Here is a 17,541-nt window from a genome sequence, read left to right on the forward strand (position 1 = left end):
AGGCATTCTTGACTTCTTACTGATTTCTAAAGGAATGCTTCTAACTTTTCACCAGTGAGTAAAATTGTTGGAGTCTTTGGCAAATATTTTTTATCAACTCAAAGAATGTAATTTCTATTTCTAGTTTACTAAGAGTTTTTGTTTGATTGATTGTCTTAACATGAATAAACATTAAATTTTATACAATGATTTGTTTGCAACTACTGAGATGAGTATAGTATGTGCTTATTCTTCACTAACTATAATTTGGTGAATTACATTAATTGATTTTCTAAAGTTAAACTATTCTTTTTTTTAATTTTTAAAAAATGTTTATTTATTTTTGAGAGAGAGAGAGAGAGACAGAGAATGAGCAGGGGCAGGGCAGAGAGAAAGAGAGAAAGACAGAATCCGAAGCAGGCTTTAGGCTCTGAGCTATCAGGCACAGAGCCTGATGTAGGACTCAAATCCACAAACCGTGAGATCATGACCTGAACCAAAGGTGGACACTTAACAAACTGAGCCACCCAGGTGCCTCTAAAGTTAAACTATTCTGTGTTCTAAGAATAAACTCAATTTGCCATAATGTATTATCTTTCATGCATTGTCAGATTAAGTTTTTTTAAACTGTTTTTGCAGAGTTTTGCATCTATGTTCATGAGTGAGGCTCATTTGTAATTTTTCTCTTTTATATTATTTTTGTATATTTTATTACATAAAATACATAGGCTTTTTTCTTTTGAAAGAATGTGTTTTAGATTAGAATTATGTTCCTTGGGTGTGTGTATATATATATATATATATATATATATATACACACACACACACACACACACACACACACATATACGCATACATATCTATATATATACAAATATATATAAACTATATATATGAACAAATATATATGAACATTATATATGTATGAACATATTTATCTATATATGGCTATGAAGCCACCTGGGCCTAGTCTTCTCTTTGTGGTAAGATTTCAAAATTGTTGAACCAATACCTTTAAGGGCCTTTAAATTATTCAGAGTTACTATTTTTTTCCTGAGTCAGTTTTGGTAAGCTGCATTTTCTAGTAATTTGATATTTTTGTCTTAATATTCAAATATGGCATCAAATTGTTTTTACTTTACATTTTTTTATATCTCTGCATTTTTAAAATTCCTAAAATCGCTTATTTCTGCCTTCTCTTTTTTTTCCCTAAATCAGTTAAATTAGAGGTTTATTTTATTCACCTCTTCAAAAACCTAATTTTCAGCATTTGCCTTATTTTATCTTTGTTTTCTATTACATTAATTTCTGGGCTCATCCTTATTATTTCCTTTCTTCTGTTCTCTTTAAATTCATTCTATTGTTCTTTTTATAATTTCTCATGGATGCTTAGTTAAATAATTTTAAGGCTTTCTTAGTTTTTAATATAAGACTTTATGGCTTAAATTTCTGTCTCAGCCTTGTTAAACTGCATTTAAGATTTAGTAAAGTTGGTGAAGTTTTTTGTTTTATTATTATTTAATTCTAGAGATGTTCTGTTTTCCACTGTGATTTACTCCTTGGTTGATGAGTTATTTGGAAGTGTATTTTTCAATTTTCTAAATGAATGTTTTCTAACATTATCTTTCAGTTAATATCTATATTAATGAATTTTAGTCATAAAATATAATTTTTTAAAAGTCCATTCCTTAAAATTGGTTGAGTTTTGATTTATGGCCCAATTCATGACAAATTATTATAGCATCCCATGCATGACCCAAACTAATTTGTGTACTTTAATTTAGACTGCAAAATTCTATATATTCATTAGGTCAAGCACTCTGCATCACCTAATCATATCTTTAATGCTTTTTGGAATATTTTATCTATCAATCACTGAGAGAGATACATTTAAATGATTCCTTATAGTGGAGAATTTGGCAATTTCTCTTTGTAATTATGTCACATTTCCTTTTATGATATTGAAGCTACACTATCAGGTATGCAAAAATAGAGTCATTTTATCCTCCTAGTGAATCAAGTCTGTTATAATCACTGAATGATCTCCTCTGTCTATCAAGTTTTTTGCCCTAAAGTCTATTTTATATAATATATAAACTGCAACTCTTTTGGTTAATATTTGCCTAAAATATATTTTTCTATCCTTTTACTTTCAGCTGTTCTTTATTTACATTTTAGGCATGTCTCTGTAACCAGAATATACATAGATTTAACTTTTTGATTCAATCTCACAATCTCACTTTCAACGGGAAGTGTAGTCCATTCATTTTTATTGATATATTTTATTTTATTTTATTTTATTAATATAATGTATTGTCAAGCTGGCTAACATTCAGTGTATACAGTGTGCTCTTGGTTTTGGGGGTAGATTCTCATGATTCATCGCTTACATACAACACCCAATGCTCATCCCAACAAGTGCCCTCCTCAATGATATTGATAATTTTAATTTATCTCTATCATCAGTGGTTTTTTTGAACATTTGATGTTTATTTATTTTAAGAGAGAGAGAGAGAGAATGTGAGCTGGTGGGGGTGGGGGGGAGGAAGGGCAGAGAGAAAGAGAGAGAGAGAATCCCAAGCAGGCTCCAAGATGTCAATGCACAGCCAGACGCAGGGGTCGATCCCACCAAGGGTAAAATCATGACCTGAGCAGAAACCAAGAGTCCGCTGCTCAAAGGACTGAGCCACCCAGACGCGCCTCTGTCACCAATTTTTAAACTATCCAGTTTAAAATTTTTGTTCTGACTTCTCTGTTGCTTTTTTCTCCTTCTTGTCTTGTTTTAATGGATTCAATTTCTTAGTTCCAAAATTTTCCCTTCTCTAGTTTTGGAATTATAAACTTTATTTTTGCTCATTAACTAGTTCCTTTGAAATCAGAGTATGCATACTTAACCTAACAAAGTCGGTACTTGTTATCTTTACAACCTTCCCAAATACATAATGACCTGAGAATGTTTTAACTCTTATCATCACTCCATCTTAAAAGCCATTATTTTTTAATTCTACAAGCTGTACTTTATTATTTATTATTTGTATTTTTTGTATTGTTCAGGTTGACGCAACCATTCGCCTTTTCCTTTACTTGACATTAGTTTTTGTCACTCAAACTTCCCTTCTAGATCATTTTCCTACTTCTTTTTTTTTTATTTCTTTTTAAGATCTTTTTTAAAGTGATCTCTACACCCAACATGAGGCTCAGACTTACAACCCTGAGATCGAGAGTCCTATGCTCTACCAACTGAGCCAGCCAGATGCCCCTCATTTTCCTTCTGCTTGAAGACATCCTTGGAAGTTCTTTTATTAAGAGGTTATTGATGTTAATTTTTCCCAGTGTTTGTTTATCTAGACTACCTCTATTTTATCCCCATTTTGAAAAATAGTTGCAGCAGAGAAAGTTAGTATTTACTAAAATATCCACGTGATTCTCTTCATTTCTCACTCTCTCTTGCAGTTAGTTTGGGACTTGGGACTTATTCTGACCAAAGGACCACGAGGAGAAGTAACATGTTTCCCTTCTAGAAAAAGGTCTTTGAAATCTGTGTTCCTCTATGTCCCTCTTTCCCTCCTGAAATGACCTGATAGCTCATGTAATTCTGGGAGATGCAGCTAGAAAGATCAGAGCTTCTTTTGGCCTGGGTCCCTGAGTGACCAGGCGGAGCAGGGCACCCTCTGACCTATCCTTGATGCAAAGCACAAGAGATAAACTTTGATTATGTTAAGCCACAGAGGTTTCAGAGTTAATTTGTTACCACAGCCCAATAACTTATTCTGACAGGTAGTTTTAATGGGTAAATAATTCTCTTTCAGTTACTATCCCTCAGCACATTTAAAATATTTTCCCACAATCTTTTGTCCCATTTTTGCTGCTCAGAACTCACCTGTCTCATTGTCATTCCTTTACAAGTAATCTGTATTTTGGGGGTTTTGGCTAATTTTAGTATCTTCTCTTTGTCTCTGGCATTCTGAAGTTTTACAACAATGTGTTTAGGTGTGTATGTGTCTGCATCTGTTTAAGTTTATGTCTGAGGGTCCTTTGGGTTTTAGAATCTGAGGTTACTATCTTTCATCAGTTCTATACATGCCTCGTTTACTGAGTCCTCAAATATTGCTTTGTCCTCTTCTCTATTATCTCCTGAAATTCTGATTACAGGCATACTGAGCCTTCTCCTTCTATCCTCCATGACTCAACCTCTCTGTCATATTTTCTAGTGATTATCTCTCTATGCTGAGAACACAGGGACATGGTAAACCTCTACAGATTCTATGCTGCATTTTATGTAAGGTTTTCCAGTCTATGCTTCCCACTCCCTAATTCTCTGTCTATGGTTTCCTCCACTCTAAATTCTTCCACTGGGTTTTTAATTTCAATCTTTTCATCTTTCATTTCTAGAAGTTCTATTTTGTTCTTTTTCAAATGTGATGGATATTTTTATGGTCTCTTTTTCTTTCCTCAGTTTTTATTTCATTCGTAACTTATTTTACCATATTAAACATTCATTTTACTTTTAAATTTATTCATGCATTTAAAAGATGATTTATATATTTTATCACTTATGTTAAGTGCTTCAGAGTAAGAGAAGTCCTCTGTATATTTTTACTTAATAATTTTATTATTTCAAATTGCTTATACCTTAGGATATAAGAAACTTAATACTGGATCCTTCCCTGCCCCTAGATATTTAATTGTGTCCAGCTATCACATTGGGCCCAGATATCACTATATAACCCCCACTACTTAGGTAAACCAATCACCGCTAACTCTGCTGTTTAGTGTGTCTGTCCTGTCACTGAGTCTGTCTCCAGCTGGCCATATCTCTACTGCAAACTTCCTGATTTTAATTCAGGAGTTTAAGATTATTTCTAACTCTCATGACCTACCCCCTCCTTTCCATATCTCTAGACTGCTGCTGTGTTTTGGAGAATGTCCAAAAGTTTGACCTTTAGATAAGGAGATGAGACTATACAAACTTTTGCTTCTTAATACCATCTGCCTGGGAATAAAAAATCTCTGGGCAGGAAGAAATAAGAAAGTAAGGAAGACAATTTTCAGAAAGTCTGTATATACATCCTTTCCACTATGGAGGGACATATGTAGGGAATGTGGAGGCAGGTATCCTGTATTGCAATGATGAGTTTTCATAATTAGAGGTAGTTTCAACAACAATTTGATCTACTATCTACTCGTTGTCATAAATCCTGGCTTATCAATTATGCTAAAATTATCCTGCATTTTCTTTCTCTTTTGAAAAGTTTATTTTTATTTATTTTGGGAGAGAGAGAGAGAGCAATCAGGGGAAGGGCAGAGAGAGAAGGAGAAAGAGAATCCGAAGCAGGCTCCACGTTGTCAGTGCAGAACCTGATGCAGGGCTCAAACTCACAAACCATAAGATCATGACCTGAGCCGAAATCAAGAGTCAGATGCTTAACCGACTGAGCCACCCAGCCACCCCCTATCCTACATTTTCTAACCAATACAGCTTGTGATCATGTGTCAGTCCAATTCTTACAGTAAGGGACAGGTATTACCTGTTTTATAAACTTTCTAGACTAAATCATCTCAGCAATTGTTTCTTTATTTCATGTGATAAAACAGATCCCACATTGTTAAAAACAAAAACAAATTCAAAAAACACGTGGATTTGTTTTCAAGTGTACACTTGACCCCTTATACAGATAGGTGTTATGGGTAGAACTCTAGGTGTGAATTTCAGGTATAAGAATGTTCACAAGGAATGTTTACCTTACCAACATTTACAAGTTTTTCATTTAAAGCATATAGACCTATCCTCAATATCAGCACATAAAACCTCCTTGAGTCTCTTAACAAACTTTCTACTGTCTAACACCAAATGTCGATATCCAATCTCAAATTGCCCAATACCAGATCTTGGTTGGGAGAACTAATGTTTATAAAACACTGTTGAACGAAATGCGGTCTATCTGTATTAGCTGCCTAAGACTGCTGTAATAAAATACCACAGACTGGGTCCCTTAAAACAACAGAAATTTATTCTCTCATAGTCTGGAAGCTGGAGTCTGAATCAAGGTTTTGGCAGACCCGTCTAGGACTGGGTCCTCCGTGCCTCTTCCAGCTTCTTGCAGCCCAGGTGATTCCTAGCTTGAGGCAGTTTAACTCCAATCTCTACCTCCATCTTCCTTCTGTGCCTCTGTCTTCACATAGCACCCTCCTCTCCCTGTCTCACTTCTCCTTACAAGAACATCTCCTACTCCAGTGCGACCTCATCTCAACTAATTACATCTGCGATAACTCTATTTCCAAATAAGGTCACATTCTAAGGTACTGGGTATTAGAACTTTAACATACCTTTTGGGGGGACACATTGCAACCCAGTAACATCATTTGTTTCTCCAAAGAGAAGATTTTATCTTCCAAATAGGTTTGGATCCCACTATCTTTGAACCAGAGGAATTCGCTTTCTCTGGACTCTGTTTAGATGCCAGGTTTTTATCTTTCATTAAACAATGCTACGAGAAACAGCTTAATGAATGCCACTATTGTATTTACTAATCAAGTTCATTAAGAACCTTGCCCCCTTTGATTTTGTTTCCCCGCTGGAAGCAAATGCCACAAAAATTTTCCCCCTGAATAACCCATAGGTTTTCATTTAGAGTCAATGAAAACCATATATCTAATTATGTGGGGGTTTTTTGTTTGTTTGTTTGTTTTTGCTTTGGTTGCCAGGAAGCTTAAAAATTCAGTCACAATTTCATTTTAACAACTTCGTAGAATGCTGCAGCTACTGATTTGCATTTTTATTTCTCCTCTGGTATTGACATTTTATTTTCATGTGGATATTAAACAGTTTTAAAAATTGCCTCTTATATTATTACAAGGCACTTGAATACTTTGTTCAAAAATGTTAGCAATAAGTAGAAAAAAAAAGCCAAAGAAATAAGTAAATCTCTTTCTCTTCCTCCCCCTCCCCCACTTTCTTTCTCCCTGTCTCTCTTCATTCACAGCAGATTTTCCTCCTGTCCCAGCTCATCCATCACTGAATGACTGACCAAAGACTATGAACCATCAACTCTCAGTACTCTGGTTTACATTTTCGATAGATGATTCAAACGGTACACAGGCAAAAAGGGAAGGGGAAGCAAGACACTCATTTTATTCTTGAGCAAATCAACTAGATCTCACTGATTTCCTTCAAAGATTAAAAAAGAAAAGTCAGAAAAAAAATAGCATGGGACCCATGCAGCAGTAAAAATAAAAGAAATCTGGAAAAGCAGAGGAAATAAACAAGGAGAAGAAACTAAATCCCTGAAAATCACACTAAGAGCATCGGGAGTAGAATTCAAACTAAAGAAAATCGGATATGGAGGGCACGCTATTGAAAAAAATCACATAGAATTTAGTGGAAAATGACACAGAATGAAGGTGACGAGGGAGGAGCTGGAAGAGGCAGAAAACAAACAATAGAGAACCGGCACATGAATGCCTGCTATCTTTGAAGATGTGAATGAATACATGGAACCAAAAAAATTTACATAATAGAAGAGTTTTCTGAAATAAAGCAGATCTTAAAATTACATTTTGAAAGGGCTCACCGCATTCCAAGAAAATTTAATAAAAGCTTTTATCTGAAACTTCAAGGACTGTAAAAAAAAAATCCTATAGTCATCTAAGCAGAAGGAAAAAGTCATCCTCAAAAACAAAGAAATCAGACAATATTAGATGCTAGAAGAAAATGGAACTGTGGTTAATGAATATTAAAGGGGAAAAGATTTCTATACCTGGTGGAAAATTTCTAACCACCTTTCATATGTAATGGTAAGAAAAAGAAATTCTCAAATACATGAGAATTCAAGAAACATAACATTTATGAGCTTCTGGAAAATCTCTCAGGAAAAAATCAAGACAGTGAACAGATGAGTAACAATAAGAAGTTCATGAATGAGAAAGACATGAGGTAGAAAAGGTTTAGTGATGAGCTTTAAACCTCTTCGTCCATAAAACTATATTTAGGTCACTAAAATTCTAAGTCATAAAATGAAAAATAATTGCTATAATGCTTAAAGAAAAATTACATAATATAAAGAATAATATTTTAATGATAATAGACAGGGACAAGAATCAATATTTGCTCTCCAAACTAACAGAAAGGTGGGGAGAGAAAAAGGTGGGGAGAGAAAAAAAATAGTCTAAGTAGATTAATTTCATCATCTTTCATCATCAATTCATTTCTAAGGTAAATTGAGAAATATAAATATAAATATATTATTTAATATACTTTACAACTTCTAAATTGCTACAGTATAGTAGGTGGCCTTCTAAAGGGGCTCCCAATGATCCCCAACTCCTGGTATCATGCCCTCATGTGTAGGCTAGACATAATGACTCATCTCTAACAAAGAGAATGTGGCAAAGTGAAGGATTTTACTTCTGGAATTAAGCTATTAAAGACTGTGATATCTGGGTCGCCTGGGTGGCTCAGTCGGTTGAGCATTGGACTCTTGGTTTTGGCTCAGGTCATGATCTCACAGTGTGTGAGTTCGAGCCTCATATCCGGGCTCCGTAGCTGGTATCTTGGAGCCTGCTTGGGATTCTCTCTCTCTCTCTCTCTCTCTCTCTCTCTGTCCCTCCCCCCCACACACTGTCTCTGTCTCTCTCAAAATAAAGAAACTAAAAAAAATAAATAAATAATAAAATAAAATAAAAAGACTGCTTTCTGTCTTGCTTACACTCTTTCTCTGCCTTTCCTCCCATGGCTTGCTTTGATTCAGCCAGCTGCCATGTCATGAGCTGCCCTGTGGAGAGGCCCACGTGACAGGAACCTGAGGCTCTCTAGGGCCCATGAGGAACTAAATCCTGTCAACAGCCATGTGGTTAAGCTTGAAAGTGGTACAACACCTGTGAAAACTGAACAGTAAAAATTCTGAAGCAGAGGACTCAGCTAAGCCATGCCAAGATTCGTGACCCACAGAAAGTACAAGGTAAACATGTGCTGCTTTAAGCTGCTAGGGCTGGGGGTAATTTGTTACACAGCAAAAGATAACTAATACCTAGAGGAGGGTAAAAATAAAAACCGAAAAAAACAAAGAAAACAGATATAAAGCAAAAAAGAAAACAAAGAAACAATAAGCATTCAAAATGTAACACATAACAGATAAGCTTAAACATATCTAATTAAAATAATTTCAAGTAGAATAAACTATTTTTTAAAAATTATTCCATGGGACAAAGACAGACACTATAATGGCAAAGGGTAATAGGACAGATGCTTCTTTTTTTTTTTTTTTTTTTTTAAGATCAAGGGAAAGATTGAGTGGGGGAGGGTCAGACAGAGAAGGGAAAGAGAGAATCCTAAGCAGGGCTCAATACCAGGAACCCTGACACCCTGACCTGAGCCAAAATCAAGAGTCAGGCACTTAACCAACTGAGACACCCAGGTGCTCCTATAATGGCAAGGGATATACAACTCACAATGAAGTTATCACTAGTATGAATCTTCCTATATAAAATAATATAGTATTCAAACACATAAAGCAAAACTTCAAGAAATAAAAAAATAAATAAAAGAAACGTTAGAAGACTTCTCCCAAAGTCTCCTTCCCACAAGGTTCCAACATCCCGTAATCTGTCTCCATCTTCCAGCCCTCCCCTACCCCTGAAACTCCACCACTGAGCCTTCTGGAATTCATGATTCTTCTCCCATATCAGTTTTCATTGCTATGACTCTGGTCAAGCCACTATTACTTCTTGCCTGGATTACTACAATATCTCCTTGTCTCTTCAGCCTCTACCATTGCTCTATCTATTCTAGATAGAGCAGCCAGAATAATCCTTTAAAAATATGCCTGATTATATCACTCCTCTGTTCTAAACTCTTGAGCAGCTGCCCATTTCATTCAGCATGAAAGCCAAAGTCCCCGCAATGCCCTATAAGCCCTACCTCACCTGTCCCAACCACTTGGTTACCTTTAGTTCTCCTCCTACTCACCCTGGCTCTCTCCAATCCAGCCACAATGGCATCCTTACTGTTTCTTAAAAACTCCAGCCAGACAGCCACCTTCTGGCCTATGCCTAACTGTCTGTCTCCCTGGAATGTTCTTCTCTCAGAAATCCACCAGGTCATTCCCTTACCAATTCCAGATCTTTTCTTGAATGTCATCCTCTCAATACAATTTATCCTGATCACTATATTTAACGTTTCAACCCACACTCTCCTGTATTCCCAATCTCCTTTATCCTGCTTTATTTTTTCAAAACATTTTTGGGGCACCTGGGTGGCTCAGTTGGTTAAGCGTCCGACTTCGGCTCAGGTCATGATCTCGCAGTCCGTGGGTTCAAGCCCCGCGTCGGGCTCTGTGCTGACAGCTCGGAGCCCGGAGCCTGTTTTGGATTCTGTGTCTCCCTCTCTCTCTGACCCTCCCCCATTCAAGCTCTGTCTCCCTCTGTCTCAAAAATAAATAAACGTTAAAAAAATTTTTAAAAAAATGTTTTTAATTTTTTTTAACGTTTATTCATTTTTTTTTTTTTTTTTTTTTTTGAGAGACAGAGACAGAGCATGAGTTGGGGAGGGGCAGAGAGAGAAAGAGACACAGAAATCTGAAGCAGGCTCCGGCTGTCAGCACAGAGCTTGAACCCATGAACTGTGAGATCATGACCTGAGCTGAAGTTGGACACTGAACCAACTGAGCCACCCAGGTGTCTCCAAAAACACTTCCTAACATACCATAGAATTTACTTACATAGTTTATGTTTATTATTTATTGTCTGCCTCACCCACGCTCACATTAGAACGTGAGCTCCCTAAGGGCAGTGAACTTTTTCTGTTTCACTTATTTATGTAGATCAAGCATCTAGAAAGGTGCCTAGCACACAGTAGGCATTCAAAAGACATTTGTTGATGGACCGAATAATGATTCTTGGCCTTATCAAACCTAACGCCCTTTTTAATAACAAATACGGGGCAATCTGCTCTTTAACATTGTGAAAGCAAGGTTGTAAACTACCTATACTTGTAAGCTTGTAATTTTTTTAAAAATTCAAAGTGATCCCTTAACTGAAACATAAAGGAAAAAGTAAATGTGTGATTCATTATGGAGCTACTCAGGCATCCCTAAACTAAAAGGCACAAGGAAGTAATCAGATGCTTGCATTCATCTGTAGAATCACCATGAAATGGACAGCCATTAAATGAATCGTATTGGTGATTCAAATTCCAAAAACTGTATTGCCATTCAACGTACTGCATTCCAGGAAAACTCAATATATCTTAAAACTGTGTGAAAAACACTGTATGTTTATGTATAAAATAGATTCTAGGCTCAGGTAAATATAAATAGCTTTTTCATCTACACAAATGAACAGTAGAACAGTCAAGCAACGCAGAATGCAGGACAATTCTTTGTGCTGTACTAGCCTGGGTACTGCATGATATCTAGCATCTTTGGCTCCATTGACTACATTCCAGTAGTTCTCCCTCCCCAATCAGGAGACAAGCAAAATCACTCTGGTAAATTTCCAAAACAGCTCCTGGAGGCAGATCCATCCCAACAGACTAGATCTGTAATTCCAGTGGCCCAGTCACTGGCTACCTCTCTATAGTGTTTGACCTGTTAATGAACAACTCTTCACTTCTCTTTCCTTTCTTGGCTTATGTGTCACTGTACTCCTGCAGCTTCTTCTAATCTCCTTCCACAGCTCCTGCCAGGTGTCACTGTCTGAGTCCTCACTTCCCCTTGCCCACCTCGGGACTGCCCTTCCTTTTCCCACTCCAAATGATCTTCAACTCCTTCTTCTAAGTCATCCACTCTCAAAGTTCCGTTTCTACACAGGATATCCAAGTCCACACTCCCAACTGACATTCTGTCACTCATACACAGAAAGCCTCAAGTTATACATGTCCAAAATCAAACTAGTCATCTTCCTCGAAAACCTGTTTTTCCACCAGTGTACCTATTCATGTGAATGACAACATTATTTACCTACTCAGTCTAGAAATGACAACCATCTTTCTTCCTCGCCCCTCACGCCCACGTCCAATTGATTGCACTGCTCTGTCTAGTTTGCCTTGGAAGTGTCTCATATCCGCTTCCTTTCTATTACTGTAGTTCAAGCTATCATTACCTGTAACTTAGAATATGGTCACAGCCTCCTAATTGGTACTTCTACTCCAATTTCTTTCGGTATTTCCACAAAAGGAGATAATAGTATGATTAGCATTTATAAATAGTATTATTTATACTTAGTACAGTGCCTGGCATATAATAAGCACTTTATTAATAAGCACCTTATTAAAGGTCCTGTTATATGCCAGGCACTATACTAAATGCTTCCCATCTCTTTTAATCTGCACAGCCACATCATAAAGTAGGAGTTATTATTATTTACATTTTAAAGATGAGAAAAAAGGGTTTTGGGATGTTAAATAACTTACCTAAGGTCACAGAGCTAGCTCTGAAGTGACACCAGGATGCCAGATCTATCTGGTTTCTAAAATCCCATTGTTTTGCTTTTTTTTAATACAACTTTTTCATTTCATTAGACCTATAGTCTAATCACAACCTTCTATTCAGTCTCTATATCTATCCTGTCATTTCCTTCCTACCCTATCCAATATTCAACCACCATGTTTCCCTATGACCTCTAGCCTCTATCACAGTCTTCCCTTCTGTCTCTATCCCTATCCCACCTGCCTTTTCTTTCCCAGTCCATTCTTCCAATCCATAAGTTCCTTTGGTCTTACTTATCTCCTTATTTAGTGAGGATTTATTTACCAGCTATTTCAGGAAAGTCCCTCACAGCAGGCTTGTCTTTCACTGCGCCCACCACATCTGCCAGCAGCCTTCCTTCTCCCCACTCTTTTCCCAGCTGCTAAGAGCAAGGTTAGAAGAGGAAATGAATAGAGCGGATACAAAAGACTCCCCACATCTTAAGTTTTCTCTGCCTAACTCGGTGTTGTTTTATGATTCCAACATAAAGAACCAAGGGAGAGGGGCTCTGTAAACTGCAGAGTGCTCTGCAAATGTAAAGTGCAATTTATTCACCCTACCTTTGCATGCCCTGAGTTATTCTGTGAGTGTCAGCACAGGTGCTCCAAGTAGAGAACTCCACATTTGTGTTCGGGACGAAGGAAGCGTAAGGCCCCAAATAATATGAATTTGGCCGGGGAGATGTCTACTTGTCATTACTGGCCAAACCCAGCCTAAAACTTCATTGGGACGTGAGCGAGTAAGACAGGGCGATAATGGTATTAGCCTGAAAACCCCCAATTTAAAACTCTCTCTAGGAATGTTCCCCTCCCCCCAGCTCCCTGGCGGTTTTTAAGTTCCAGCAAACGTCCTCCCAGGCTTTCGCAGGGCCCCCGCCTAGTCCCCTCCCTTCCTGACCTCTCCGCTTCCTGGTGGCCCCAGCCCTCGGACCCCCGCCCCGCCCCGCCCGCTCTCCCGCCCGCCCGCGGAGGACTACAAGTCCCGGCGTGCCCCGCGCGCTCGGCCGGCCGGCTGCACCGGGGCTGGGCGCGTGGCGGCCGCCGAGCTCTGCGCGGGGGAAAGCCTCCCGCCGCCGGCCGTGCGGGGAGGTAAGTGATCCGCTCGTGCTGCGAGGGCACTGGGAACGCGGCCACCCTCTCCCCTCTCCAGGATGGAAGGAAACGAAGAAAACCACAATAAACACCGCCCTGCCCTCCCTCGTCACTGCTGTGTGTCCGGTGCTCCTGCAGCTTGTTGCACCCATGAGCGTGGAGTCTGTCACCCCGGAGTGGAACTGGGGACAGAGAAGCGTGCCGGGCTCCGGCGGAGAGCTGCGGCTCGCCGTGGCTGCGGGGCAAAGCTCTCAGGACGGGACCCGGTGGTGGCACGGCTCGGCTGGGCGCCCAGCGAGCTCCACAACCCCACGCTCCCTTCCCACAGACGGGCTCCCTGGGGAGCCCCCAAACTCAAAGACAAACAGTTTCTTCTTGAAAGTCTTAGAAACTTTCCCCCTCTTGTCGTCGGTGCCACCAGCGAGTCGTTTGTCTATCGGACGGCGCCGCTCGTCCGAGGGGCTTCCTGGCGTCCGCTCTCCTGCCCTCAGTCTTGCCCCCACCGCTCGCTCTCCAGGTCGCTCCCCCTTCTCCCCTGGGACGCCCTTAGGGAGGCGGTGAGCTCGGCCCTGCCCTCCGGCGACTTCTCGAGATTTCTTCTGCAGCCACGTGGACCCAGGTCTGCACTCTGCGATGCGGGCTGGACACTGTGCTGGCCAATTCCCTGACGGGAGGCCAGGGGCGAGTGGTTCCTTTGGGACAGCTCTGGTCCTCGGGGTGGAGGGAAGGAAGGAGTGCTGCGCAATAAAAGAAGCCCCATCGGAGGCACCCGTTCCGCACACTCTGACCCATCCTCTCTCCTAAGCCCATGCCCAAGTGTGCCCAACAGTTGTGCTTCAGAATCCCAACATGAGGATCTCCCAAGTGATTCTAGCAAGCACATCCCATAATGTCCTGGATCAGAAGCTCTTGTTTGCATCTCTATCACCCTACACGTACACCCTACACACGCGCGCGTACAAAAACACACCACGCACGCTACACACGCCACGCACACGCCGTACACCTTACACACAGCATACACATTACTCTCATCACACACATACAGTACGTACACACACTTCATTTAGGCTGTAGGCTACATACACTACATACATACACATCATTTTTATTAGCAGAGAAGAGGGTTAAATCAGTTAGTTGGAGAGAGTGAGGAGGAAGTGGGTGAGAACTAGTGTATATACTTACACCCGCAAATGTCAATTTATTCCTAAGTTAGAAACTAGCTGATAAGTGAAACCTGCTGTGGTTAAAATTTAGAATGCTTTCGTGGCTTTTGCTTTTTCTTTTTTTCATAAAATGGAATTGATTTCCTACATCACCTTCTGAAACCCTTACCTTTGTCTAACAGGAAAACTTTTGATCACAGCAGGGGAGACAGAAGGGGATGTCCTCTATGTATAGGAAGAAAATCTTGGAGAAACTTCACAGAATCCTTCCTCCTGTGAGGGTGTCTAAGGAAAAGTTCGGTGTTAACTACATTTTCTTTGCCTCTCCTTTCAAGAGTGCTGAGCTGGACTGATTTTGTTCTGAGCAACTGCATGAGAGTGCTATGAGACACCTTGCCCCCAGGACTCACAGCCCAGCACCCTTCCATTTGAGTTTGCCTGGAGCACATTTCAGGAATTTCAGATCAAGTCCCAAAGCATTATGAAATCTGTTGGTGAAAGGTCTCTCTATATCCAGAAGAGTTCATCATTTTGATCAGTGGTGATAAGACTCCCCTGTTTGACCAGACTCAAAAAATGGCGCTCAAAAATAAATAAACACTTAGAATTTGTCCCTAAATTATTGTTTGCTTTTTCAAGGGAGTAATGGTAAAGATGGGCAGAGAGAACACTTGAAATCTTTCTCAGTGACGATCTTTCAAGAAGTACATTTCTAATATCATTCTTGGACTAAGTAAGGGAGCAAATTTTTGACTTTGAAATTCAGGTTGCAAATTTAGATTATAGTTGCTGATCTAGGGCCCTTAAAAATTACCAAAGAAAAAGGAGACCTTCTGCTTTCTCCTCAATTTTGCCTGAATTCTACACAGTCATACAGCAACAGATGCCTTTTTCTAGGATCCTTCTTGGGAACCTGTATTCTTTGCCCTATGTTGAGTGGTTTAGTTGACATCTTGACCTAAAAGTGTCCAAATATTTGTTGGTGTTTGTTTCGATGAATGCTATGCATGCTTCCTGTGTATCTACAGCATGTTTGTGGAATGGGAATGTTTTCCTTCAGTAGTGGTTCCCAGCCATGCAAGGAAACGGAGATTGACCAGGGTATCTTAAAACATCAAGCCTAGTCTCTCCACACCACCTTCCCATTTCCTGGATGGTGGGAGATTCTATGAATTTGGGGGTTGGCATAAAATATCTTCTTTTTCACATGTAACTAATATAGTACCCGGTGCTCATAGACAGTGTTAGTTAACTTTGTTGAATTATGCTTTTTGTACAACTGGGATAAACAATTAAGATTAAATCTCCCAGAACTAATTGTTTTATAGAATGAGGTTTGTTTCATTTTGAATTTTTGCTGACTTCATCTGGCAGGTTGAATGCCAAAATAAAAGAATGTAGGTGTTCTCAGGAGATCTGGCCATCCACTTTGCATCCCCTGAAATATGTTACTTCCTGCATAATGAAGCCAAGGATTTTATGCTGGGCAGTACTTTCCTTATTCTCACAAAGAGATTACTTAAAAGCCAGCCCTGGGAACTTTGTCCATGAGTCTCTGTAAGGAAGAAAGAGTAACACAGGGCTGCAGCTTCTGAGTATTCACTGGATATAGCCCCTAAACACTAGGGTTTGGTTTTTTTTTTTTCCTTATTTTCTCTTGTGTTTTTTTTTCTTCCCACAGGGGAGAAAAATAGTTTTCGAAACATGACATCTGTGCTCAGAACAACAGCAAAGACATACCATGCAGCAACAATGAAGGGGAGGGGGGAGATAAGAGGCTATTGATACAGCTTGTTTTTCTTTACAAGACAGGTGCAGGGAGAATTCTGCAGTTTTTGGACTCCTGATTCATTCACTTGTACTAATTGTGCCGAAGGTAGTTAGCAAAAGTGAACAGGCACACTGTAGCTTTAAAAAGTCAGCCATGAACCAGAAGGCAGTTGGTGCAGCTTGTGTGTGATTCCTAACGTCATGTTGGCTGAGAGCCAGCCTGGTTTTATTTCACTGTGTCAAATTGTACCTCCTTATTGAATTCCTTTGCCAGCCTACTTTGTGAAAGAAAACATTGGGGTTTCTTTGGCTGTTCTTGATAAGCCTATAAAAAATGACATGTTTTAGTTGCTTCTAGGTAGGTTTTCTTTTTACTCTTCCACAAAAAAGAAAATAATAATAATAATAATAATAAGACAATGTGGTATGGTGTTACAGAGTATCATTGTGAGTGTTTTGTTTTGGTTTTTTTTTTTCTGAGATGCTTAGAAAATGGTGAATGTGTAACAGTTTCCAACTGAAGTGAAATCATTCTTTTGGCATGGAGCAGCAGCACTATCTTCTGTCTACTCTGTAACGGTGTGTGAATGTATGTTAATATCTATATGTATATTAAATGTTGGATTTCTCTATGAATGATCTAAGTGGTTTAGCAACTGGAAGTTTGTGTGTGTGTGTGTGTGTGTGTGTGTGTGTGTGTGTGTGTGTGTGTATCAGGAGAAAGATTATCCCACACTTAACAGTATTATTTGTTAATCATCTACTTCTCTAACAGTGATAAAATCTTGTGAATATACTAAATGATGCACTTGTCATGTCAGAGTAATCCCTGGAGAAGGAGTGCCGAAGTATAAAGTAATTTGAGAGGAAATGTATTTAATTTATGGCTTCAGCTGTAGAACAAGCACGTTTCAGAACTAGTTTTTTAAAGCAGTTTTGTTCATAGCTTTTTCATCTTGCTAATTGCATATTAATTGTGGAGGGTTTTTATTTTTTCACAGTCCTCATCCTACTAAACAAAAAGACAAAGTGATGGATGCTACTATATTTCCTTGGATGTTTTGGTGATTT

General features: G+C 39.1%; 1 protein-coding gene and 1 long non-coding RNA gene across 2 annotated transcripts in view; one reads left to right on the forward strand and one right to left on the reverse strand.

The window, feature by feature from the left end:
- LOC122241473 overlaps window positions 1-13,222 on the reverse strand; it is a 102,698-nt gene extending 89,476 nt beyond the window's left edge. The window contains exon 1 of the long non-coding RNA XR_006221642.1: window positions 13,001-13,222. This is a non-coding gene — a long non-coding RNA (uncharacterized LOC122241473). The remainder of the gene's footprint in view (window positions 1-13,000) is intronic.
- A 17-nt stretch (window positions 13,223-13,239) lies between these two features.
- Window positions 13,240-17,541, forward strand: part of SAMD13 (sterile alpha motif domain containing 13) — a 40,412-nt gene continuing 36,110 nt past the window's right edge. Inside the window, exons 1-2 of the mRNA XM_007079253.3 lie at window positions 13,240-13,256; window positions 13,362-13,528. Coding sequence (XP_007079315.3) covers window positions 13,240-13,256; window positions 13,362-13,528 — 184 coding nt within the window. The remainder of the gene's footprint in view (window positions 13,257-13,361; window positions 13,529-17,541) is intronic.

This window comes from Panthera tigris, chromosome C1 (genome assembly GCF_018350195.1).
Source record: "Panthera tigris isolate Pti1 chromosome C1, P.tigris_Pti1_mat1.1, whole genome shotgun sequence".
NCBI classification, from domain to species: domain Eukaryota; kingdom Metazoa; phylum Chordata; class Mammalia; order Carnivora; family Felidae; genus Panthera; species Panthera tigris.